Source organism: Pipistrellus hanaki (genome assembly GCF_964339955.1).
Source record: "Pipistrellus hanaki genome assembly, chromosome: 15".
Taxonomy (NCBI): Eukaryota; Metazoa; Chordata; class Mammalia; order Chiroptera; family Vespertilionidae; genus Pipistrellus; species Pipistrellus hanaki.
Window position 1 is genome coordinate 26982823 of NC_140517.1, and position 26974 is coordinate 27009796.

The following is a 26974-nucleotide window of genomic DNA, read 5'->3' on the forward strand; positions in this document are numbered from 1 at the left end:
CAGTGATCTGGGAAGGAAAGAAGGACACCTTCTTTCCTGACTACTTCCTGTAGTATGTGCTAGAGGGGAAACTGAGGCTTGAAAGTGGGAGTGGCCAGCTCAGGCGAAGGAGTGGGACTTGGGCCCAGGGCTGGAGGCTCTGGGGGGAGGGGTGCCCAAGACCTTCCTGCTGAGGCTGGGGCTTGCTGCTGTGCACCCCAAGAGGAGCACGGTTGGTACCACTTCTCTTGGGAAAGGACCCCAAAGGGGCCTCTCAGCTGGCTCAGAAAGCAGGAATCCCAGACCATTTCTCTTCAATAGGGAGGGGCTCAGCTCTTCCCAAGCCTTTAGAATGCAGATTCCAAGCCAGGGCTCCTCCTCAGAGCCCAGGTGGACCCATTAGAATGCAGGTTCCTGGGCCCCTATATCAAGTACCCAGGAGCAGTGCTCTCGAATACGTGTTTTAATAGCCTTCTCCCCCAGAAACTCCAATGGCCACTAGTGTCCTTCTCTTTCTTTGCATTTTAATTGTGAAATGTAATAGTATAGAGAAGGTATACAAAAGAGAAATTCATGATTGAATGAATAAAGTGAGCGCATCACCCCTGCCTTCCCAGCTCCTGCCCTCCCTCCAAGGAGGTGGCCACTTCCCAGCCTCACACTTGCAAACAGCACCTTCTCTCCTGCCTGCATGGGAGCCCTCTATAACCAGAACCCCATGTACTGGTAGCTGTGTGTGTCCTGCTAATGCCACTTGCATCATCGTGCTGAGAGACTCATCCCCACTGTGTGTGACTGTAGCTCATCCATGTCCACCGCTGTGTAATATTTCACCATAGGACTAGGCTGCAAATGTTCGTGCATGATGCGCTGTTGATGAACTTCTGTACAGGAGCTCTGGCTCAGTAGTATTGTCATTAGTTTGGTGCCCAAAATGGCTGATTTCCAGGACCTAGCTGAACAGAGATGAATGGAGAGGAGAAAGGACTGATGGGAAGAAAAAAGGGTGGAAGGTTGTGGTCCCTAGTGTCTCTGAAACACAGCACCCAGCTCCACACGAGGGCTGCCTGGAATAGCTAGAAAGGCTATGACTCCAAGAGCTATATTCACACGGAAGGCTCTGCTGTTCCATCTCTCAACACACCCAGCCCACCGCCCACACCTCTCTTGCCCTCTCCTCCTGGAGGAACTCCCAGGAATTCAGTTCCATGGACAGCTCCAAGGGTGCTGTCCCCCCTTGTTGGTACTGAAACCACCCTGCTGCCTTCCATGCAGCCTCTCCGAAGCCACAGGCTCAGTGGCCTTGGAAGAGAACAGAATCCAATGGCACAGAATGGGGCTATAAAATTGTCCGCACCAAGAAGTGAAAATGAAGGTCCAGAGAAGGAAAACAGTTTGCACATTCACACAGCTAACAGCAATAATGGATGAAACTGGCAAAGAAAGCTGAGATCTGGTGAGTATTTGTACATCCTAGATGCCTGGCTGTCTATGTGGGGACTGCCTCAGTCAACTCACACAGCAGGCAGGTTGAAAAGTAGGATGCTATCCTCCTATCCCCTTTGAAACAGCAGAGCTGTGACTGAAATATGCTTCTTCAGTCTCATGCTGGCCCTTCCTCCACACCGCTCCCCTTGCCCTTGATCTTGGGGGGTTCTTCCCAGGAGGACAGGAGCAAGACAGCTAGAGCAGCAATAGCATCCCTGCCTAGCACCTCTGTAGAGAGTGCTTTCAATCTGCCTTGGGTTCTCATGCTCACCTGTGGACAGGCCACATTTCACAGATTCTCTCATGTCCCCACCTTCTGCGTGCCCCAGGAGTCCTGTAGTCAGCAGCAATCCTTGCCCCCCAACCACCAGCAGTAGCAAAACAACCTTTAGTGGCATCTCTCAGGAGTAACATAGCTACATAGCACTTAGATATAATAATAAAAGCATAATATGCTAATTAGACCAGACAGCCAAATGGCCTTCCAGACGACCTTCTGGACAAAGCTGGGGTTGCAAGGGTCAAGCCCCTTGCACAAATTTTGTGCATCGGGCCTCTAGTCTATATTTACATATATAAATGGACAATATGCAAAGTATCCCCTCAGGAGTTCCACCAGGAGACCAGGAGTTCGCTCTCTCACTATGATATGCACTGACCACCAAGGGGCAGCATGGAACAAAGGCAGGCCCCAGCCAGGCAGCCGGAAGGCCCCGATCTGCCCTGATCACTGGCCAGGCCTAGGGGCTGTGCACCGGGCCTCTAGTTCACAATAAAACAACTGGCTGACAAATGTCCATTCAGAGTGTTAAGAACTTGATGCTGTGTACCCACAGCAGAGATCTGACTGTTAAAATTGATGTCTTGAAAAAGTATAGTATTTCCCCTTATCCACAGTTTCAGTTACTCAAAGTCTACCATGGTTCAAAAATATTAAATGGAGCCCCAGCTGGTTTGGCTTAGTGAATAGAGCATTGGCCCAAGGACTGAAGGGTCCCAGGTTTGATTCTGGTCAAGGGCATATACCTCGGTTGCAGGTTCTATCTCTGGTTCATGTGTGAGGCAACCAATCTCTCTTACATAAATGTTTTTCTCTTTGTCTCTCCCTCTCCTGTACACTCACTAAAAATCAATGCAAAAAAATTTCAGGTGAGTATTAACAAAAATTAAAAAATTCATATGTGTTAAATTATGCACTGTTCTAAGTAGCATGAAGACATCTGCCAAGCTGCCGGGGAATGAATCGTCCCTTTGTCCAGCTATCCAACCTGAAGTTACTTAATGGTTGGCCAGTTATAAAGTTGATTGTCATGGTGTCACAGTGCTTATATTCAAGTAACCTTTATTTTACTTAACAATAACTCCAAAATGCAAGAGTTATTCTGGCAATTCAGATATGCCAAAGAGAAGCCATAAGTGTCACCATGGAAGAAATCGCAGGTCTTTAGAAAAGTCTCTGTGGTAGGAACTGAACTTCCACCCATCCATCATCCATTCACCCAAACCAGCCTGCAAGGGCCCAAACCAGGGAGGGGGGTTTGGGGGAATGTTGGAGCTGAAGAAACAGCAGAAACTCCCAGCCTGAGGTCCTAGAAATATTTCCCCCAACTTCTCCCGGAAGCCTGTCAAAGGGGTGTGCAGGCAGTTTGAGGGCCACCTCTGGATGTTTCCAGGGAGGGAAGGAAGCCAAGTGGGGCCAGCACTGGGTCCCCAACTGAGGCTGAGTAGGAGCCTGGAGGGGACAGGGTCCACAGGGGTCAGGCCCTCTCTTTCTCACCCTCAATTGCGTTTGGGTAAAAGCTGTGATGTGATGGGGATCCCACACAGAAGGGGGCAGGGACTTTCCTGCATCCACAATGTGTCTCTGAGCAAGTGAAAGAGGATGGACAGAATTTGAATGTCTAGACTGAGCTTTCTACACATCTTCCGTGCTGTGACCTGGAAATGAGAAGGACGGACAGGACTTGGAAGCTAAGACAGCCCGATCCACCCTATAGCAATGGATGCCCTGGCCCATTTCCAGATTAAGTAGATCCAGACACCCCAGCCCCAGGCCCATCCAGCGTCCGCCTGTCCAGCACATCTGGGTTGACATACCCTCTGGCAGCACCTTGAGAAACAGCAAAGGCGGACCTGGCATCGGGTAAACGTGGAGAAGGGAGAGCCTTCTAGTGCTCTCCTCCCAGTCGTTTCCAACATCAGATTTTCCTTTCTAAAATGCTTCTTTCAGGCCTTGGTTGGGCAGCTCAATTGGTTAAAGTATCCTCAAGATACGCCAAAGTTGCAAGTTTGATCCTTGGTCAGGGCACATACAAGGATTAACCAATTGATGTTTCTCTTTCTCGCTCTCTCCCTTGCTCTCTAAAAATCAATAAATCAATTTTTAAAATGGGTAAACATAGATACACATGCTGAGGCGTCTGGAGGTCAGCCAATACTGATAGGGCATGGATCTCTGGCCCTTGAGGGAAGGGAAACAACAAAGTGACATACATATCCTTCAAGCTGTAGGCTCTTCCCTCCCCTGGCATAAAAGCAGCAGATACAGGCTTGCTGAGCTGAGCAGACAGAGGTCTAAAAGGGCTGGGCCTAGAAGAGAAAACCTGCAGAAAAGGAGACCAGATACTAGTCCAAATCCTCTGAGACTATGGCCAACCCTAAACTGCCCAAGCCAGGGGAACTGCAAGAAACAGCAGAAAAGAGCACCTGGAGGATAAGAAGCTGAGCACACATTCAGCAGCCCCTGTGGCTCTGGGAGAAACAGGCTGCAGCTCACACCTGCAGAGGTGGAGACCAAGCAGACAGTGCAGGCTTTCCTCTGAGTGCAGAAGGTACACTTTACAGGAAGACCAGCCACACTCTTGGAAACAGACCAGCTCTTATGAGGCCTAGAAGTAAGCCTTAACCAGGGCCCATCGATCTGCTGAAAATATCAGTCTGTAAGAATAAAGTCCCACCCTCTTTGTGAGTACATAATTCCATCCAAATGCCCCCACAATAATTTACCCACAATATTCAACATCAAAAATGTACAAAGCATGCTATAAAGGTCCCTAAAAAGGGACCCGAGCACTGAAAACCAAGAGGAAAAGCAGCCAGTACACAGGTGACTCAGATGTAGGAGCTATAAGACAGGGGCTTTAAAATCACCAACATGCCGCTTTCTTCATGTCACTCTCCTGCTCAAGAGTCTACTATGACTCCCCATTGCTCCTCGGGGGGAAAGGGGTTGGTCAAGGTCAATACCCTCCCTTAGAAACAGCTTCTGAGAGTGCAAAGAAAACAGCTTCACCAATCTGTAGATATTATACGTATATACCTGAGATTCACGTATTACAATTTTTAACAATTACAATATTGTGTAATATTACAATCACCTATAAACACTTGGGTCATTTGTATGTGTTTTTTTCCTTTCGGTTATTACTGAAATATCTTTTTTTAATTCCTCACCTGAGAATATTTTTCCATTGATTTTTAGGGAGAGTAGAAGAGAGAGGGAAAGACAGAGAGAAACCATGATGTGAGAGGAACACATCGATTGGTTGCTTCCTGCCTGAGACTTGACCAGAGCCTGGGCTAGGGAGAAGCCTACAACCAAGATACATGCCCTTGACTGGAATCAAACATGGGACCCTTTGGTCCACAGGCCGAGGCTCTATCCACTAAGCCAAACCGGCGGGGGCACTGAAAGATCTTCTATGAATATCCTTGTTCAAGTTTCCTGGTGCCCATTCCACGGAGCAGCAGGATCCCTGTGACCTTTTAACTTACAGACTGCTGACCCCACTAGCAGAGCTTCTGATGCGGTAGTTGTGGGGAATGGGCTCAAGAATGTGCATTTTTAACAAATCTGCATGCTGTTGCTGCTGCCCATCCAGGGACCTCACCTTGAGAAAGACAGTCTAGGGGCATGCCTGGGATGGAATTTCTGATCACCAGGTATTGCTCTCAATAACGCCACACTGTTCTCCAACACCTTGTGGCCCAATGTAACTCACCACCTTTGTTAAATTCAGACTCAGTAGCCCATGGCCTATCACAGTTCAGTGGTAAATAATGTGAATTCAGGCCAATGTCCTAGACCGACCCAGTAGCCCTTGTGGGATGTCAGCACTCAGAATGTGGGGAAATGTACCCATTAGTATCAGAGTGACTACTAGTGACAGTGATACTAAGTGATAAAACAAATGTTTAAGTTTCTCTTACATACGTCACAACCAGAGTAACATAATCTGGAGACATTATTGTTCATTATGTCATAAAAGTTTTGGTTTTGTGGTCCAAGTTTACACCTCTATTTCCCCAACTATAAAGTAGAGATATCTCTTCATTTCCTGGAGAGAGAGGGAGAGGGAGGCAGCAGGTGTAAAAAGGCCCACTTTACAGAGCAGGAAAGCTGAGGCTTAAAGGAATGATGCTGGCAGGCTCACACCCAAGGTTTCTGACTCAAAGATCAGAGGTTCAAGCCCATGATTCAGGGAGACCTAAGATTTTAATCCCACCTTAATCATTTTCTTAGTCTTTCTAAATACTCCCCCCTAATACACACACACTCCAGATGTTGCAAACATTGTGATTAGCAACTCAGTGCCTGGCCCAGGACCTGAGCCAGGGTTACAGGGTGACCACTGCAGTCCTGCCCTCCAGGAACTTGTGCCTAGCTGCAGAGACAGACAAAGGTTCTGGGAGGAGGCCCATTCAAAGTGAGATATGAAAAACAACTAAAGGCTAGCCAGATGAAATGGGAATGGTGTTCCAGCCAACGGGAGTGACATGTGCAAAGACATGCGAGCAAAGGAAAGTGTGGAGTAAGTCAAGGGCAAGGGAGGGAGCAAAGGGCTGGTGGGGAGGGATTATAAAGAGCAGGTGCATTGGGCTCCTGTGTTTAGGTTTCATCTGGAGGCAGAGGGGGCCACTGGAGGAGCCTCAGGCTGGAGTGGTAAGAGTGGAACCAACCTCAGATTACAGAACGGTGGCTCTGGGTGCCTGAGGGAGGATGGGGGATCAGGGGCAGTGACAGAACAGAGAGCCAGGGTACAAGCTGGAGCTGTGGCGTCAATCCTGATAGGTGGTAATGGTAGCTGGAACCAGAGTCAAAGGATATGGAGAAAAGGGAAGATTCAGTTAGGAAGTAGAGCTGTGGACTGGAGTCCTGCCCCTTTTCCCTCTCTCCCAAACCCTTTTTCCCTCCTCACCCAGCCCTTCTGCCTTCTTCACCCCCACCTCCTCTCAACTCTCACCCTGCATTTTCTCCCTTTGTCTCCTGTCTCCCTTCATTTTTCATCTTAAAAAATAATAGTTTGCCCTGGATAGTGTTTCTAAGTGACTAGAGTCCCAGTCCTCATACTGAAGGGTCCCAATTCCCAGTCAAGGACATGTACCTGGGTTGCAGGTTCACTCCCACCTCCAGTCAGGGAGCATGTGGGAGGCAACAGTCGATGTATTTCTCTTACATCAATGTCTGTCTGTCTGTCTGTCTCTTTCTCTCTCCCCCCCTCCTTCTCTCCCTTCTACTCTCTCTGTAAAAGCAATGAATAAATTATTCTCAGGTGAAGATTAACAAAAAAACAAATAACAACAATACAACTTTATTAAGGTATAATTGAGATGCCACAAAATTCACCCTTTTTTAAAGTGCACACTTCAGTGAGTTTTAGTATATTCACAAAGCTGTACAGCCATCACCACTACCTAATTCCAGAATGTTTTCATCCTAAAAGAAACTGTACCCATTTTTCAGTTACTCCCTATTTCCCCCTCCTTCAAGCCCTGGTAACCACTAATTTACTTTGTGACTATATGGATTTACCTCTTTTGGATATTCCATGGAATGAAATGTGTTAGTCAGCTTAGGCTGCCATAACAAAATACCATAGATTGGGGACCTTAAACAATAGAAATTGATTTTCTCCTAGTTCTGGAACTTGGAAGTCCAAGATCAGGATGCTGTCATGATTGGGTTCTGGTCAGAGTCCCCTTTTGGGCTTACAGACTCCACCTTCTTATGTCCTCAAGGGAGAGACAGAAGGAGAGGTGTCTCCCTCTGATATCTCTTCTTAGAGAGACTTCATCCTATATAATAAAAGCCTAATATGCAAATCGACCAAACAGCGGAATGATCAGTCAGCACGGTGCAGGGCCAGTGAGCAAGCAGCACCAGGCCAACCAAGAAGGATGTCAGCAGGCAGAGGGAGGGGATGGTGATCGGGGGCGGGGAGGGCGGCAGTGACGACTGTGGTGGCAGAGGGGTGATGAGGGGTGGGGACAAGACATCCCCAGAGGGCTCCTGGTCTGCAAGAGGACACAGGCCAAGCTGAGGGACCGAGGGATTCCTCTAGTGCATGAATTTTCACGCACCAGGCCTCTAGTTTCTTTATATGGCTAAAAAATATTCCATTGAATGCATATACCACATTTTATTTACCTGTTATCAGTTAATAGACATCTAGGTTGTTTCTACTTTAGAGCTATTGTAAATAATGCTGCTATGAACAATTGCATACAAGTTTTTGTGTGCACATGTTTCATTTATCTTGGGTTAGCTACCTAGAAGTGGCTTTGATAAATCATGGTAATTCTATGTTAATGCCCTCATTTCTTCTCTTGCTCCTTCATTCATGCATATAATCTGGGGCAAACATCTATGAGTTCATTCAATTATACTGTGGGTCAGACCCTCATATTTGTGGGTGGAATAGTGGCAGGCTGTGCCAAGGAAGTTTTCCTGGAGGAGGAAGATGGGGTGAGGAAAGGCCTGGTCTGCTCACCATACCCCCACACCCTGTTACCCCCAGAACCACCTATATAATTTGCAGGGTCTAGTGCAAAATGAAAACCTGGCCCTCTTCTTAAAAAAAATGATTAAGAATTTTAAGGCAGAAAGGTTCTAGGTCAATGGTCGGCAAACTCGTTAGTCAACAGAGCCAAATATCAGCAGTACAATAATTGAAATCTCTTTTGAGAGCCAAAAACTGACTTCTGCTCATGGGCCACGAAGTTTCAATTGCACTGCACCTTGTGCACCCATATGTGGTATTTGGGGGGAGGGGCCAAAGAGCTGCATATGGCTCAAGAGCCACAGTTTGCCAACCAGGGTTCTAGGTGATTCTACGTGAGTGGTCTGGAGTGGGGGGAAATTGATGGAAGCAAGCAGGACACCTATGTTCTAGCAGGCTTCCAGAAGCCACCTGAAGTGGGGAGACCTGGCTGCCTGGGGTTTGCAGTCCTGAGACACAGAACTTGTGTCTGGGGGGCTGGGAACTGAACTTAAATCTCAATTTAAGGTCTTTGGTGCTGCAAGACTCTAGATGTTTTGGAAAGCTATAAAAAGATTCTTGATGTTAGAAAGCTGTGAAAGTACTCCAAATACCACATAATATCCTTCTGATCATGAAGAGGTTACATAGTTAAGCTGATCACACTTAAACGACACAGCTATTTAATCTGACAGAAATAGTTTAAAATCTTAAGCTTTGATATTTGAACTCATCTCAAAAATGATTTTGTTAAAGTGATTATATTTAATAGAGCAGAAGCTGTTTAGTACCGTTCTGGAAATACTTTTTAAATGTTTATTCTTTGATATTTAATCTCAGTATCTCAAAAATGATTCCTTTTTGTTGGGTGCTTACGTTGAACAGAACGCAAGCTCTTTAACCTGCCTGAAGCTGTTAAACTCCCAGGGCGAAGCCACCCTCCCAGTGCAAAAGGTGGCCCTCCCACCCTGTACGCAAACCTGCGGTCACGTGATCACGCGACTCCGCAAGCCCTCCGGCGACGTTGTCCGGCGGCCGCCACGCGCAGGCTCCGACTCGCCCAGGGGGCGGGGCTTCCCGAGCGCTTGCGCAGTGAAGGGTTCGGGCGTCCGCCGCGCGGGGGTGAGGCGGCGCGGAGCGACCGCGCGGAGGCCGGAAGAATGCGGGCGAAGGGCGGGGCACGCAAGGGAAGCGAGGGAAACCCGCTTGCCCGTAGAACGACCGTCGCGGCCTGATGACGTCGCACAATGGCCGGCCCCCGCGGGTAGTGGAGCCCGTTTGTTCCGCTCGCGTCGCGCCTCAAGCCGGAGTCTGTAAGGAGCGGAAGGGCCGAGGGACGCTTTCCCCGCGCCGCCCCCTCCCCAGCGGAACCGTGGCCCCCTCCCTGTCCTCGCGCTGAGGTAGGTGCCGGGGCGGGTGGCCGGCGGGAAGGAGGCCGAGACCGTCAGGCGGGGATCGTGGTGGCGGTGCGGAGCCCAGGCCCGGGGAATCCGCCGCCTCCGCCTCCGGGCAGCGCTCCGGACTGCTCCCCCTACCCCCGCCCGAAGCGTGGCTCATGGACGCGGGGCAGAGGACGCTGAGACAGGCACGATCCCGCGTTCCGTCCGCGGCGAGCTGGCCCGGGGGCCCTGGAACCCCTCAGAGCCCGAGCTCCCCGCGGCTGCCTCCGCGCCCGGCGGTGGGGTTGGTTCTCCTAAACCTGTCATTTCTCTTCCGGGATATTCGAGTGACACATGGTTGTCGTCCACAAAGGTGGGGGGGCGGGAAGCACGTAGGTTCTCCTTCCAGAGGCGGCTTTCCCGGACTGGGGATGGGCTCTTTCTGAGCCTCCTGGAACTTGCCCCCAGCTTCACAGTGTGCACAGGTTGGAGGTATTGGCCGTGCCCGGAGTCGCACACCACTCTTAAGAATAACTAACTTCCTTGCCCCTTTGGTTTGGACCTCCAAAAAAAAAATGCCCGTCCTTGGTACAAACTACAACTACGATGCTGGAAGAACCTACTCTCAGGCTTGCTCCTGCTAAAACTTAAGTTTTCCTAAATACTTAATGACAGCCGAGTTTGCTGGGTAGAGTGGCTGATCATTTTAAATACCAGCAAACTAAATTGCAAGAGTAGATCAGTTGTCGCATCTATTTGGGAAAAATAGAAGAAGGTGTTTGACGTGTGAAGTACTGTTCAGAGGCATAGCAAGCGCTCTCATCATTTCTCCCTTGAGAGTATCTCCATGTATACCCCTCGGAGTGGTCCTTGCCTAGAGCAGAGATTGGGATTATGAGGGTGAGCCTGGATGCAGGCTGATTCCCACTTCCAAGCCTGAGGAGGGATCCTTGCCTGATAATTTTACAGTCTGATATGTGTGGAGCCCAGTCAGCTCTGGTAACCAATGTGTCCCTAAAGCTAGAACTCCTCTCTGGTTTGGGGTGGGAAATGCTCAAACTCTGTAAGAATGCTTTGTGGACTCACTCCAGAGAGCAAACAGGTAAGCTGTGGCTTTGCTCATGTTTAAAATGTTTTTGGTATATGTGTGTGTGTGTGTGTGTGTGTGTGTGTGTGTGTGTGTGGTTTTACTTTTTCAACAGCTATAGATCATTTCAAGGTGAGTGCTTCCTCCCTGAGTTTTTTTTGGTGGTCAAACTTAGTTTGGGGGTGGTGTCTTTCCACAACCTTGCCAGCCTTCCTTCAGATGTTGTATGTACATGACGTTATGAATCAGGATTTTAACCAGATGTACCAGAACTTATAGTCATTCAAATAGGGGCTTCTCGATTTAAAATTGTTAGCCTGAAAGGTTATGCTTGTAAGTCATTGGTGCTCCTTTGCCAAAACCTCCTGTTTTGGTAGTAAAATAGGTAAGCCGTATGAGGAAATATATCTTATTTCATAGTCATACCCCATATTTGACCCAAAATTGGCTTACCTTGGTAACTCACCTCACTTACCAGACCAGGCTCTGAATGTCTTCCTGCAGTTTCTCAAAGTGACCCACCTTGAGAGAGGGAAGATTTGCTGCCACTGAGAGCTCCAAGAGAGGGTTCTGCAGGTTCTAAAGGTTATTCAAAACAGAAGTTCCCAAAGTGTTTTTTGTCCCCCCCCCCCCCCTCCCAAAGTGTTCTGTCCTTTAGCAGTGCTGTTGGAATTGATGTGCAGCCTCCAGGGTGATTGCTGGGAAATGAAACAGCAGCTGCTATACTTGAGTTCTGGTATAGTCTTCTAAAAATTAGGCACTTATTTCAAATTTATTTCTGGTATGTAACAGGTAGTTGATCAAGTAAAGAGATTTTGTCATTCCTTCATTCAGTGAACATCACTCACCATCTGCCAAATGCAGTAGGCAGAGGAAACACAGTGATGAATACTTGTTAATCTGTTCTCTGGGCAAGTTCACCATTTTATGCATAAAAGGACAAAAGAATTCGCTCTAAACTTTACCAAGAATCCTCTATTACAGGATGCTTGTGTGAGAATAAACAGTGAAGTCTGTGTACCTGGCAGTTAGTGAAGACGTGACCAGAGGACCCTCCATTTCATTGTCTACACTTAACAGGCCATATGGTTTTCCTAGCACCTGCCAGAGAGCATGCACTTAGTTTTTTGCCAAATTGAATTAATCTCAAATTAATTTAGGACACAGACGCCTAGAGAGAAGTTTAACCTGCCCAGAGCAGACAGTGGAACACAGCCATCTTCTGACCCCCAGTGAGTCTCCTCTTCATTGCAGTAAGATTGACTTGGGTTGCTTCTAATAAATAATAGGTAGATAGATTCTTGGGCATATTTCTCTCTGCAAGATGTTCACCTGTGAGCAGCCTCAGATTATAAGCTCCCAGGTGATCACACAGGGCCTCCTAGTGTGACTAGATATCCCCATGTGCCTTGGACAGTCCATGTTCATGCTTGTTTTAATTGTTAACAGTGCCCCCTATCAGTCTCAAACATGTTCCAATTTAGACAGTAAATTACATGGGAGCTCTGCTACCAAGTGCCAGACGTTTGCTGAGCCCAGGGAATACAGAAGTGAGTGTGAGCCTTTCCACTGAGGCACTTCATGGGGTACAGGAGGGCCTTCCAACAGGCTTTGCAAACACACAGTCTCCGTATAGTATGGTAAGTATGAATACATAACAGAATAATGTACAATATATTTAGGGCAAGAGTTCTTAATCTGGAGGTCATGGGTGGACCTCAGGAGGTTTTGAATTCCCTAAAGTAGATGATAAATTGTGTTTGTCCAGATTTTTCTAGGGAGGGAAGCTGACCCTTCATTTTATTCTCAAAGTAAACCTTGGTCCCAAAGGCTAAGCACCGCTGACATAAAGAGCACTGAGCTTTGCCTGATAGTAGCAGGTGCTCTCAGGACCTTTGGCTTCATCTCCCCTGTCTGTTCAGTGCTGAGAACTACCTTTTGAGAGTCGGGAAGTTATCTTTGCACCCTTAGAATATTGAAGTAATTTCTATAATTCAAACTGTGGAGGACATACCTATTTAGTTTAAGTATCTAAGATTCAAACTTCAGCCAAGTTTAAAATCATACAATGGTGTCATAGATTGGACCTCCATATGATCATCACTATTTTTTAAACTAGTAGTCTGGATCAATATGTTAACTTTTACTTTTATATGAAAAGGTGTGTTTTGCTTCAATAAGGGCTAAGATAGGAGTATAGTTGGATCAGCACAAAACTGTAGAAGGGAGAAAAGAAAAGTAGGCAAAATCTACTGGTGCAGTAGAAGTCCACAGCTAATGGATGAGCTGTGTTCCAAAAAAGAATTTATAAAATCAGTTTGGAACTCAGGTTCCGTTTTCCTATAGGAATAATGGCAGAAAATGGGGGTTAGTTCCCAGGCAGGGAGCTGAAGCTCATTTGCTGCAGAGTCTAGGGAGCTGGGACAGTACTTGCTTGAGGTGCAGCTCTAAGTTGAGTCTGTGGATAACCATTCAGTGGCTATATAGCCTTGGTTTCCTTACCTATGAAGGGGACCATCACTTATTTGGAAGGTTGATGTGAGGAAATTGATCAAACTCCTGACACAGAGTAGTGATCTCTCAGTGGATAGTGGTAGCTGTTGAATTTTTGCAGAAGGTTTTTTTTAGTAATCTAGTCTTGCATTAAGTAGATAGGTTATTTGCTGCATGAAATAGTGAATGAATTACTACTGAGTGCAAGAGACGTGAACTGAACCTGACAGGGGTATTACTATTGGAAGTTGAGGATTGCCTTTACTCACCTTCACATTCAGTTTAAATTAAAACATGCTGGGCAGTCCTGGCTGGATGGCTCAGTTGGAGTGTTGTCCCATATACAAAAAGTTTGGGAGTTCAATTCCTGGTCTGATTGCATATTGGAGGCAACCAATCCAACCAATCGATGTTTCTCACATGAGTGTTTCTTTCTCTCTCTCCCTTCCTCTCTGGAAAAAAAAAAAAAAAAATCAATTAAAAACATATCCTTGGGTGAGGATTAAGAAGAAGAAAAATGTGCGAGGCACATTATCAGGCTCATGTCATCTAATTGTTCCAATGGTCTTGTATAGTAGATACCGTTATCCCCATATTTGAGATGAAGAAACAGATCTGTCGAGTTTACATAATTTCCCCCAAGATCGTTAAAGCTTGGAAGCAAATAGAGTTGGGGGTTCAAGTTCTGACTCAGAAGTGCACACTGGCCGAGACCGGTTTGGCTCAATGGATAGAGCGTCGGCTTGGGGACTGAAGGGACCCGGGTCCGATTCCGGTCAAGGGCATGTACCTTGGTTGCGGGCATATCCCCAGTGGGGGGTGTGTAAGAGGCAGCTGATTGATGACTCTCTCTCAACGATGGTTCTAGCTTTCTATCTCTCTCCCTTCCTCTCTGTACAAAATCAATAAAATATATTTAAAAAAAAAAAAAGAAGTGCACACTGTTTGCACTAGCCCATGTACCCCCACAAAGATACAGTATACCAACAGATAAATGTTCCATGTTACTTGCTCACTTCTTAGATTATTTGAAGTTTGGCCCTCTTCCCCCCCCCCCCCCTCCCATTTCTTATTCTAAGGTAAAAAGCAATTTGGGTTGGATCTAATCAAACAATGAAACCAAAACAAACCAATTTGCACCTGGGCCCAGAAAGAGGGCTGTTGTAGGTAATGAGAGTTTGTGGCTATGAACAGATAGTATGTTGCAAGGTGGGAGGAAGTTCTTCAGACTCTTAGTTGTGTGATATTTTTTAAGAAACCAGTTTGAAAGGACATTCAATTTTGGTTGATTAGGAGGTAGCTTTGTGTCAAGGTTGCCACTAGACTATAAAGTATGAAAATCAGGATTTGGTTTCAAGTAGTGATGTATATAGGTTCAGTAATCAGTTTCATATGACTGCCTGCCTACAAGGTACCAGGTGCTAGCTTAAGCAGCTGGGGAGATGAAAGTCCCTGCCCTTCTGTGAAGATTTCTTATATACAATGTAATAAAATGTATACAGAGATAGGCATAGGGCAGTGGTCGGCAAACCGTAGCTCTAGAGCCACATGCGGCTCTTTGGCCCCTTGAGTGTGGCTCTTCCACAAAATACCATGCCCTGGGAGAGTCTACTTTGAAGAAGTGGCATTAGAAGAAGTTTAAGTTTAAAAAATTTGGCTCTCAAAAGAAATTTCTGTCATTGTACTGTTGATATTTGGCTCTGTTGACTAATGAGTTTGCCGACCACTGGCATAGGGTATTATGCACAAAGGAAAATCTTATGTATTTTATTAATATAATTAACCAAGGTACCAGCTGCCTGTTTGCCAGTGGCCCTTGGCTTATTGCTATAACTCCCCGCATTCTCTGTCTGGAACAGTTAAGAGTATAGGGGCCTTTAACAGCAGCCCTGTCTTTGGTATCTTTCTCATCTCTGCTGATGCCCTGGACTATAGAAGTGTGCTATGTGCAATGACAGGCTCTTCCTGCACAAGGAGACCAGGAAGTCACAGGAGTAGTCTTTTTTTTTTTTTTTTTTAATATATATTTTATTGATTTTTTTACAGAGAGGAAGGGAGAGAGATAGAGAGCTAGAAATGTCGATGAGAGAGAAACATCAACCAGCTACCTCTTACACACCCCCTACTGGGGATGTTCCCGCAACCAATGTACATGCCCTTGACTGGAATCAAACCTGGGACCTTTCAGTCCGCAGACAGACGCTCTACCACTGAGCCAAACCGGTTTTGGCAGTAGTCTTGAATTTTTATTTTCAGCAGACTATATCATACAAGGACTAATTTTTAAATAATTTTTGCAAAGTTCTACCTCTAGGTAGTGTAGTTTGAAGACTAAAAATGGAATCATTTTCAAAACTATATATTTAAATGACTGAATGAATTGATTGGTTCATAAATTTCTCTTACTGCTAACCACTTTATTTATAAAGTGATGAATTATAAGTGATTTATCCTAAAGTGTGCTAAATTATGATTTACATTATCAGTCCAAAAGGGGGAAAAAGAGGGGCGTATCTGTAATACTCTCAACAATAGATTTTTTTTAGAAAAGCAATAGAAGATTTTCTTGATAAATGCACACACAAAAAAAATAACTCCTAGAAAAACAACTGTAGGTATAGTTATGTCATTATATAAAATAATTACATATTTAATTTTGTGTGTACTAGAGGCCCGGTGCATGAAGTTTGTGCACTTAGTGGCCTGTGCCCTCTCGCAGTCTGGGAGACCTGGGGGGATATCCAACTGATGACTTGAGCCTGAGCCATCAGTTGGACATCCTTAGTATTGCCATGGAGGCGGGAGAGGCTCCCAACACTGCTGCTGTGCTCACCAGCTGTGAGCCCGGCTTCTGGCTGAGCAGTGCTCCCCCTGTAGGAGTTGATTGACCACCAGGGAACAGCTCCTGCATTGAGTGTCTGCCCCCTGGTGGTTATCATGCATCATAGTGACCAGTCATTCCACAGTTTGGTAATTTGCATATTAGCCTTTTATTATGTGGGATGTTTCCAGATCTTGCTGAGATGTCAAGCAGCATGGCTGTGACATACATTTTTTTTTTTTAATTGATTTCAGAGATGAAGGGAGGGGGAGAGAGAGAATCATTGATCTGCTGCCTCCTGCATGTCCCAGACATGTTCCCTGTCTGGGAATCAAACCATAATCTCCTGGTTCATAGGTTGACACGCTGGCTGGGCCATATATTATTTTAAATTAAAAATTTGAATAATCAAGTGACCATTTAACTTTTCACTATTACTAATATTTCAAACTAACTCAGTGGTGGTGACTTGCTACACCTTTCATTGGTGAATGGTGTTTGCTTATAGATTGTTTGGTTTTGGTGTCATGAACTCACAATCTTACTCTACCTTGTATAATCTGTGTTTAAAACAAATGGAACTGCCCGGCAGTATGGCTCAGCAGTTTAGCATCAATCCCAGGAACCAAGAAATTGCTGGTTTGATTCCCAGTCAGGGCACTTGCCCAGGTTGTGGGCTTGATCCCCATTAGGGGGTGTACAGGAGGCAGCTGATAATGATGTTCTTCTCTCATCAATGTTTCTCTCCCTCTTCCTTCTCAATAAAAATATGTTTTAACAAAAATGGAACAGTGTACTATCTTTGTACATTGCAGTGGGAAAAACCAGAAAATATTCACTTTGTAATTAAATCTATTATAGATTAGTAAAATAGAAATGAAATCTAAAAATGACAAGTTGGTCTTTTTACAGAATCTACAGTTAACCCTTGAACAACTTTAGGATCAGGAGTGCTGACCTCCTGAGCAGTCTAAAAGCAGTGATAACTACAGTCGACCCTTTATATGCCCAGACTCCCAACTGCAGAATTAACCCCTGAATAGTGTGGGTTTGAACTCCATGGGCCAATTAAAAACATATAATCAGACCCTTGCAGTTCAAAACCATGTTATTCAAGAGTCAACTGTACGTAAATATATAAAATGTTCTGCCAGAGTTCTTTTCTAAAACATAGTGGTCTTTACTTTCCTGTGAGAATCACAGGGTACATGAATGCCTTCTTCTGGGGCTTCCATTGGCAACTCCAACATATAGGTCTGGTGAGGCCCAAGATCATGCCAAGTGTATCTATCTGATAAAGAAATCAAGGCCATATTTAGAGACTTGCATTTAGGAACAGAAGACAGCATACAACCTGGGGACTCTTAAAGATAAGCCAGGTTTCTGTTCTAGACCCTTCAGGATGACTCCAAAAAAATGGTTAGATGCATGTCTTCAATTTTGCTGCCTTATTCCATAATTACATTTTCCTGAATTTCATCAGTACTCTAAGAATCCAAAAGGCTATCTATCCCCTTGCAATGCATATCTTATCACTCATTTTCTATACTTTCTATTAACTGTTTGAGTTGCACTAGTGAGAAGAGGTACACCAGGTGCTTTTCTGCCAGACTGATGCAGGTGTGAGATACTTAGCACACAGCTTAGCAAGCACAGTTCACCCTTGTGAAGATGCTGTGTGTGGTAGAACAGCTAACAGTAGTGATCTGTGAAGTGGGAACTAGGTGGTTTGGAGGACTTGTGCAGGACTAAGCAAAATGCAGATCCTGGTACCCCCTGCAGGTCAGGAGTAAGTGTGGGGCCAGGAGAACCAGGGCAAGAGTCACTTTACATTTTCATAAATTATATAAATTCATGTTCTCTCTCCACCCCCGTCCCTCTCCCAGAACTGTGTGTACCGATGGATGTGGCTGAGAGCCCTGAACGGGACCCTCGCTCTCCAGAGGACGAAGAAGAGGAGCATCAAGGGCTCTCGGAAGATGACATTCTGAGAGAAAGTGGGTCTGATCAGGATTTGGACAAAGCTGCAGGGAAGGCTTCTGATTTGGAGGATGAGGAAAATGCTGCCCTGGGACTGAGCCAAGAGGAAGAGGAAAGTCGCTCTGATGAAGAGGATCAGGACCAGGACTCTGAGCCTCAGGAGCTGAACAGGGGCCCTACGAGCCCCCCTCATGCAGAGGAAGGAGATGGGGGGGAAGAAGACCGCACAAGTGACCTGAGGGATGAGGCCTCCTCGGTCACCAGGGAACTGGATGAGCATGAGTTAGACTATGATGAGGAGGTTCCCGAAGAGGCAGCCCCTGCTGGGCAGGAGGATGAAGCAGAAAAGGCTGGGGCAGAAGATGATGAGGAGAAGGGAGAAGGAGCTCCCGAGGAGAAGGGAAAGGTTGATGTCCACAGTGTGGAAGAAAAGGAGCCCCTGGAGGCTGCCAAGGAGAAAAAAAAAGAGGATGACGATGGAGAGATTGATGATGGGGAGATTGACGTGAGTATCCCTGGGGTGCATATGCATGTAGATAGTGCCCAGAAGGACTTCTTGCCACCAACCACACCTTGGCCTGGTGCCAGGGGGAGAGCTCTTCATAGGATTAACTTAACCTCATTTCAGAACAAGGAGGTGGGATGGAGGAGTGCAGGAAAATGAGAGGATTGTCTGGGAGCAGTCGCCATGGTAATTAGGAAGTGCTAAATAAGAGAAGTGGTCTAGATTCAGAAAACTTCTGCCTGTTGGTAGCTGGCAGAATTTCCATGGACCCTCATTCCTCTATCTGGTGCTATTATATTAGAATGCCTGGCCCAAATTTTTTAATTATTATTTATTTCAGAGAAGAAGGGAGAGGGAGAGAAATATAGAAACATCAATGATGAGAGAGTATCATTGATTGACTGCCTTCTGCACACCCCCCACTGGGGATCAAGCCCGCAACCCAGGCATGTACCCTTGATCAGAATCGAACCCATGACCCTTCAGTCCATTGGATGACACTCTATCCACTGAGCCAAATCAACCAGGGCAGTTTTGGATTTTTTTTTTTTTTTTTTGACAAGTGGATAGATAATTTCTCCTTTTATCTTTGCTATCTTTAAATCCTAGTTGAGTTGAATTCTACCAAAACCATCATGAATCTGCAGTCCTAATCAGGTTCTTGAGGGTCAGAGCAAATAATCAGAGTTTTTAAAGTTCCCCAGGGAAGGAAATTCTGATTATCTGAGAGTCATCACAGTTAAAGGTGTGTAGAATATCTCTCAGAAATGTTTTGTATTGGGAGGGAAAAGGTTACTAGTTAAATACTTAACCACAGGTTTACTGTAAGTACCACACTTCTCTAATAGCTTGTGGTGGTGACCATGGTGTGCTTAGTGAATTTGAGGGTTTTAGACATTGCTTTTCTGACTTTAGTTCATAAGAACAGAACTTTACAGGGTATGTGTGGGGTTATAAGCTTAGAATTTTAGATCTTTTTTTTTTTTTATCAACTTTGTTTAATATATTTTATTTTCATCTTCACCCGAGGACATGTTCACTGATTTTTAGAGAGAGAGGAAGGGAGAAAGAAACATGGATTCAGCTGCCTTCCTCACATGCCTCAACAGGGATTGAACCCACAACCCAAGTAGGTGCCCTTGGCTGGGAATATAACCCACAATTCTTTCATGTACAGGACGATCGTCCAACTAACTGAACCGCCTGGCCAGGGTTATTACCTTATTTAAAAGGGTGTTGTTGGAACATTATCATGCAGGTTCCCTTAGGTTTTGCCAGCTAGGCTTCCCTTCCACTTTGGAAAAGTTCAGCTCTGTCACAGGGTTGGCAAAGGGAAACATGGTGTCATGACACTCAATCAATTTGGATGAAATTTTGACCCGAAAATGGTTGTTGGTTGAGATTTCTTGTGAATTTGGTGTTTTAGCCACTAGGGAATGTTGGAGAGCTCCAGATAGAGGCCTAAGGGTTCTGGACAGTTCATTTCCCATTAAGAGAGGACCAGTCATGAACTCACCTTGCTTCAACTGTTGAATAAGTCCTTTTTAAAAAAAAAAATTTTATTGTTGAGATTATTACAGATGTCCCTCTTCTTCCCTCTCCCCCCCATTGCCCCCATCCACCCAATTCTTGCCCCAGGCCTTCGTCACCCTATTGTCTTGTGTCCATAAGTAATGCATATCTATCTATCTATCTATCTATCTATCTATCTATGTATATAAAAGCCTAAGTGACCTTGAGACCAGTCGACCAAACAACCAGTTGACTTGTCTCTATAATTTGCACTGACTACCAGGGATCAGATACAACACAGGAACTGCCCCCTGGTAATCAGTGTGCTACCACAGCCAACCTCCCGTGGCTCGCCAACTTCCCACAGTCCCTCTCTGGCTGGTCAGCTGGGTGGTCAGTGCGCCCCCACAGCCAATCTCCCACAGACAGCTAACCTCCCTGCAGTCCTTTCCCCAGCTGGCCAGCCCTGATTGGCCCCAGTTGGGACTGGGTGAGATGGCCCAGATCAGTCCCAGTCTCCCGCCAGGCCAAGGGACCCTACCCATCCATGAATTCATGCACCGGGCCTCTAGTATGCATATAAGATTTTTGTTTAATCTCTTCCCGCCCCCTCACTCCCCTTCCCTCTGAGAATTATCAGTCTGTTCCATATCCATGCCTCTCATTCTATTTTATTCACCAGTTTATTCTGTTTATTAGATTTCTTATTCCTTTATTTTGATTTTTAGATTCAGTTGTTGATAGGTACGTATTAGTTGCCATTTTGTTCATATTTTTTATCTTTTTCTTTTTTTTTTTTTTTTCTCTTCCTCTTTTTAAAGAATACCCTTCAGCATTTCATATAATACTGGTTTTGTGGTGATGAACTTCTTTAGCTTTTTCTTGTCTGTGAAGCTCTTTATCTGAATTTCCATTCTAAATGATAGCTTTGCTGGGTAGAGTAATCTAGGTGGTAGATCTTGCTGTTCATCACTTTGAATATTTCTTACCACTCCTTTCTGGCCTGCATAGTTTCTGTTGAAAAATCAGCTGACAGTCGAATGAGCTTCTATATAACCAACTGCTTTTCTCTTGCTGCTTTTAAGATTCTCTCTTTGTCTTTAGCTCTTGGCATTTTAATTATGATGTGTCTTGGTGTGGTCCTCTTTGGATTTCTCTTGTTTGGGACTCTGCCCTTCCTGCATTTGTAAATCTATTTCTTTCACCAGGTAGGGGAAGTTTTCTGTCATTTCTTCAGGTAGGTTTTCAATATCTTGGTTTCTCTCTTCTTATATCCCCATAATGTCAATGTTGGTATGTTTGAAGTTGTCCCAAAGGCTCCTTACACTGTCTTCATATTTTTGGATTTTTTTTTGCTTTTTGCTTTTCTGCTTGGGTGTTCTTTGCTTACTCGTATTTCAAATTATTGGTTTGATTTTCAGAATCCTCTAGTCTACTGTTGAATCTCTATAAATTATTCTTTATTTCAGTCATTGTATGCTTAATTTTTTTTCCTTCTTTTTTTTTTTTTTAGGTTTCTAGAACATTCTTGAATAACCTTATAACCGTGGTTTTGAACTCTATATCCAGTAATTTGCTTTCTTCCATTTCTTTCACTTGTGGCATGTTTCTTTGTCTCCGCATTTTGGCTGCTTCCCTGTGTGTGTTTCTGTGTATTAGGTAAAGCTGCTATGTCTCCTTGAGTTGGTAGAGTGGCCTTGGGTAGTAGGTATTCTATAGGGCCCAGTGTCTTAGCCTCCCCAGTCACCTGGGCTGGGAGCTCTAGGTGCACCCCTTTGTGGGCTGTGAGCACAGTCTTGTAGTTGAGGTTTGATTGCTATTGGTGACACTGGAAGTAATTGACCTCCAGGCCAATTGGCTGTGAAGACCAGCAGCGACTACAGTGGGAGAACTCTTGTACAAGAGACACTTGGACTTGCTTGTGGAGCAGGACTTGCTTCAGTGGGGCTTTGGTGCTCACTGAGTCTGCCCCTTGAGTGTGTTGCTTAGGGATGCCTAGATTTGTAATCTGGTATGGTCTGGTACTAACCGCTGGGTACATAGGTTCTTGGGTTTCCAGGGAGGTACAAAATCAGCTCCCTGCCCCAGCTGCAGCTTGAGAGATTTTAGTCTGGGTGACTAAAATCCATTCATATACAAAAGCCACTACACACAGCTTGGGTGGGGTTGTAAATTGGATGAGGCAGGGTCTTCGGGAATCAGCAGGGTGGAGAAAATAGAAATGGCTGCCAGTCAACTCTGTGACTGGGGAAGTCCCAGCATAGGAACAGTGAAGAGAAGAGAAGGCTGACCCGGAGTTCCTGTTCCAATGCCAGACAATCCAGTCCTCCTCATATGTGTCTGTGTTCCCCAGAGCCTCGCCCTGGTGCTGGAGCTTAGAAGAAGCAGGACCTTATAAGTTCAGTTCATGGTGCCAGCTTTTTTAAGAGGAACAGCTAGGTCTCCAGCAGCCTCTGTGTCACTGAGCCCCAATCCACACTGGTTTTTACAGCCCAAAGTTGTTCTGCCCATAGGGACTTCTTTTCTCAGCTCTGGGACCCTGGCTGAGTGTCTGGTGTGGGGCTGGGACCCCTTGCTCCTTTGAGTGGCCTCCACAGAAAAGATCTCCCTCCCAATTAAAAAAGCTGCACATGTGGGTGTCAGACCAGCTCATTCCACTCCTCTGCACCAGTCTCCATGTGCTTCCTTCTTTATTTCTCTAGTTATAGGACTTCCATTCAGCGGTTCTAGATGATGGTTGTTCTGTATTTAGTTGTAATTTTGATGTGGTTATGGGAGGCAGCGAGTACAGGTGTTTACCTACACCACCATCTTGTCCTTCTTAAGAGGAAATTTATCCACTCTCTGTCTTTCCATGGCTGTATGGGGTCAAGTATCTCCTTGCCTGTCCCAGGGGACTTTGGCGTCATCCCGCCAATGGGCTTTCCCACTGCACTTAGACGTGGTGGTGTGGGACATTGAGTTGAATTGAGCTGAAAGACACCCATCCTCTGGAGATTAGTTTCCCCTAGAAACAGCATGTGAAATAAAAATTCAGTTTGGTTTCTTACCCACTCAGATCCCATGGTTGATGGAGTGGTTTGGCTTGTTTTGCCCTGTATGACACCCTCTTGTCAGGGGCCCTACACGTGGAAATAGTCTGCTGCTGAGGAAACCTCAAGAACATAGTTTCTTTCAGCTGCAGGAAGCGGTTTCCTTCCCACACCCCACCCAGTGCCTCCTACTCAAGTCACCCCTGCAGTTCTGTTTTCTTGGACACAGCGCCAGTAGGCCCTACTGTGTGCCAGCCTTGCCCCAATGCACTGGGGATAATGACAGGTTAGAGCAGAGTCTTCCTCCAACTCAGGCCTAGACAGACCTCACCAGGGGGAGGCACTGGTGACTTGGGCCCTCACAGCAGCACACCTGGCCTGCAGTTGCCCAGCTTCTTTCTGAGATCCTCCCTATTCTTTAAGTGTTGGTGCAAATGTTGCCTCCTTAACATAGGCTCTCCCTCCTGCCCCTGCCTCTCTGTTGCACCTGGCACCTTTTTTGCACTGCCACGGTTAAATTAACTGGGTCATCAGTATGTTTGTTCCTTTCACTTCCCACCTCTCTCTTCCCACAACCAGGAACACAGTTCCCTACTTCTGGGACCTACTGGGGTGGCTTTCTCAGTATTCCCGGGACCTGGCACATTGTAGGCAGCCAATAACTGCCTTCTGAGCAAATAGAGAAACCTGTTGCTTAGGGGTACGTTTAGTTTGAGTGCCGTTGAGATGTGGAGTGGCAGAATACAGAAGGTTTACACTGTGAGTCATTCCCATAGAGAGGGCCGTTTAAGCGCTGGTTGTGGCTGACCAGCACCACCCCTAACCACCATTGGGAAACCCAGTGTTAGACACCTATCAGCTTGTAGTTCAGAATGACTATTGCTGATTCGTTTTTCCTGCTCTCTCTCTCTGCCAGTTCTAATCCTTCATTTCCTGTCGATCTCTGCTTGAGTGTGTGCCCTGTGTCCCTACTAAGTACACTATCCTCTTTCTTTCCCAAGATGCCCTGTCCCCAGCCCCAGCTACATTTCTCTGACAGAGCAGGGAACAAAGGTGTGTACCTGGGTCCAAGAACAGCCTACTTCTGGCAGGCCTTGGTCTGGTCCCCTTTCGTTTTAAATCCCTCCTAAAAGTAACTTCTGGTCCTAATGGAAACTACACTTTACAGAGGGCTTTTTCCTGGTGGCTTCAAGCGCAGCTCTGCTATCAGGTTGAACCACCTGGATATTATGGGGAGGAAATATGCATTCAATGAGGCCCCTGAGTGGTTCCATGCACAGTAGGTGACCTGCTGAATCAAGAGACTCGCTCACAGTTCAGAAGACCCCTTCTGCACATGTGGCTGCTCTGTCTCCTCCCTCGATGTTTGGCCCTGTGCTGGCAACAGTTGGGTTTGAAGAGTCTAGAAGGCCATGCCACACATCCTCCTATAAGTGAGGAGCTATTCTCTTCTGTTATGTGCATTGTCCTCCTTTTCTCACTTTACATTGTGGGTCACTGGGACAGGTGAACTGACAGGAGGAGTCACCCCACCCTCCCCAACTTTTCTACTCTTGGAAGCTTCCTTTTTTTTCTTCTTCTTCTTTTTTTTAATATGTTGCTTTTTTACAGAGAGGAAGAGACACGTATAGAGAGAAACATCGATGAGAAACATTGATCAGCTGCCTCCTGCACACCCCTTACTGGAGATGTGCCCACAACCAAGGCACATGCCCTTGACCAGAATCAAACCTGAGACCCTTGAGTCTGCAGGCCGACACTTTATCCACTGAGCCAAACCAGTTAGGGCGGAAGCTTCCTTGATAGTGATATAAATTTGTATAATAAACCCTTCTCATGTATCTCTAGTTTGTCTCTCAACAGAATCATTTCTTCTTTTTGGGTTTGATGAGTGGATCAAATGACCTTCGTGGGTAGTTGATTCACCTTTGCAGACATGTCTTCCCACCTGTGGTCTGTTCATCTTCTTGTCTTGTTTATGTGGTTCTGTTTTTATATCTTACTTGTCATTCAATTAATAGAAACTTTAATCACCTGGAGTATATCATCCCCTTGGTGTGTATATTTTGTTCTTTTTATCTAAGATTCTCATACTGGTAGAATGGCCTCTCCAAGAGCAGGACATGGCCTGAGTAGATAGTCCATGTAACTCCTTGGTCAGAAGTATTAGTTCTCAATCTATGCACATGCAAAAAATACTTTGAAGCATTTTCTTTGCAGGTGGTATTTTATATTTTCTCCTATTCAATTACAGCTGTTCCTTTTATGTCTGGGTATGCACTAAGTGGCCAGATTATTATGATTTCTGAATGCATAATAATCTGGCCACTCAGTGTATATCCTATGTAATAAAAGGCTAATATGCAAATTGTCCCCTTGACCAGGAGTTCAACCAGCAGGCAGGCCAGCCAACCACCCATGAACCCTCCCCCAGGCCAGGCTGGCCGGACCCCACCCATGCATGAATTCATGCACTGGGCCTCCAAAATACATATACATATACACATACACATACACATACACACACACACACACACACACACACACACACACACACACACTCTGAGTGGCCAGATTATTATGCATTCAGAGATCATAATAACTGGCCACTCAGCGTATACTGTCTTTACAAAGGTCCTCCTCAGCTTACCCTATGGCTGAAGGTTTATTGTCTGAAAGGCCCACTTTCAGGTGGTACATTCCCTGTGTTCAGTCCTCCAATTCACTTAGGTGAGGGGTAGTATCAGTTCTCTCGCCAAAGCCTAGGAAGCCTGCACAACATTTCAGAAGAGCCCATGCAGAATCTGCCACCTGAAGGCCTGGTCAGCACAGCAACATGAGTAAGCACAGGCACAGTCCATAGGAGAGCCCAGGAGCTTTGAGAGTGATAAGGTTTCCTTATTCCTCACAGCTGATGCCAGGCTGTTTGTGGTCCTATATTTACTCCTTTGTGATGACACATCTCCCCACAAAAAGATTACTGTGACTTCAGGTGCTGCTTCAGACCATGCTATATCACCTTGCTAAAATCAAAACATTTTGAATTCCCAAAACATCTGTCTGTGAGGTTTTGGGGTAAGGGATTAAGACCTGTATTGTTACCCATTTTCCAAATGCAAGATCCAGGTGTGAGGAGATTGTGAGTGACAGTGTCAAGGTGGTGCCTAAGTCTCTGTTCTGGTGCGTGTGTTCATATGCCAAGTCTGCTTCTCCGCACAGCAGCGCCCTGTGGTGACCATGTCCTTATCTTCCATTGCTATGGAAGCTGCCCTGTTGGAAACAAGTTCTTACATGAGTAATATATAGGCTTTTTTTTTTTTTTTAAAGGAAAATAAAAACCTGCTCAAAGAAGCAAAAACAGCTTATGCTACCATTGCTTAGAGATAATTGTATTTTGGCACATTGTCTCTGAGGTATTTTTCCATTAAAATAGTGATTGCTGATTAAGTGCACACTGTTCATGTTTTGTATAAGGCACGTGAGCTCTCTGAATGCAGCCCTGTTCTTCGGAAACCATAGCTCAATATGGAGCGATGTGTCCACAGCTGTGCCATCAGAATTTGAACTAAGGCCTTTCATCCAGTCATACGTATTTTATAAAGGCATTGAAGTTAGTGTTCCCTGTGCACATTGACCCTGAGAAAGTGCTGGTGGAGGTTTGCCAAGGAGCCATAGAAGTTCCTTAGATTTGTAAACTGTAGAGGGCTTTGCACATTCCCCCAAGTTAGATATCTGTACCATTTTAGCCATTGGGGGTGATGTTTGCTGAGAACTTCACAGGCACTGTCCCTCTCATTGACCCACCAGTTTGCTTCTGGCTGGACCACTAAGACCTCTCCTTTGTCCTCTGCTATCTGCTGCCTCTGCTCTAGGTCACATGATCAGGAGACCTGAAGTAATTCCCAGGCATTACTTGATGTAGCAGCCCTCAAACAACTGA

The 26974-nt window shown here is 45.7% G+C and overlaps 1 protein-coding gene and 1 long non-coding RNA gene across 5 annotated transcripts in view; one reads left to right on the forward strand and one right to left on the reverse strand.

Moving 5' to 3' along the window:
- Nucleotides 1-659: 659 nt before the first annotated feature.
- LOC311632975 lies at nt 660-9286 on the reverse strand. Its single transcript, XR_014796874.1, has 3 exons — nt 9206-9286; nt 3961-4070; nt 660-931 (listed from the first exon to the last, which is right to left on the reverse strand). It is a non-coding gene; the product is annotated as an uncharacterized lncRNA (long non-coding RNA).
- Nucleotides 9287-9319: 33 nt separating this feature from the next.
- The window catches only part of ZC3H18 (zinc finger CCCH-type containing 18), a 69387-nt gene continuing 51732 nt past the window's right edge, over nt 9320-26974 (forward strand). For all 4 annotated transcript variants that reach the window (XM_084905032.1, XM_084905033.1, XM_084905034.1 and 1 more), the window contains exons 1-2: nt 9320-9625; nt 17892-18490. In XM_084905032.1, coding sequence (XP_084761158.1) covers nt 17906-18490 — 585 coding nt within the window. In that variant the 5' untranslated portion in view covers nt 9320-9625; nt 17892-17905. The remainder of the gene's footprint in view (nt 9626-17891; nt 18491-26974) is intronic.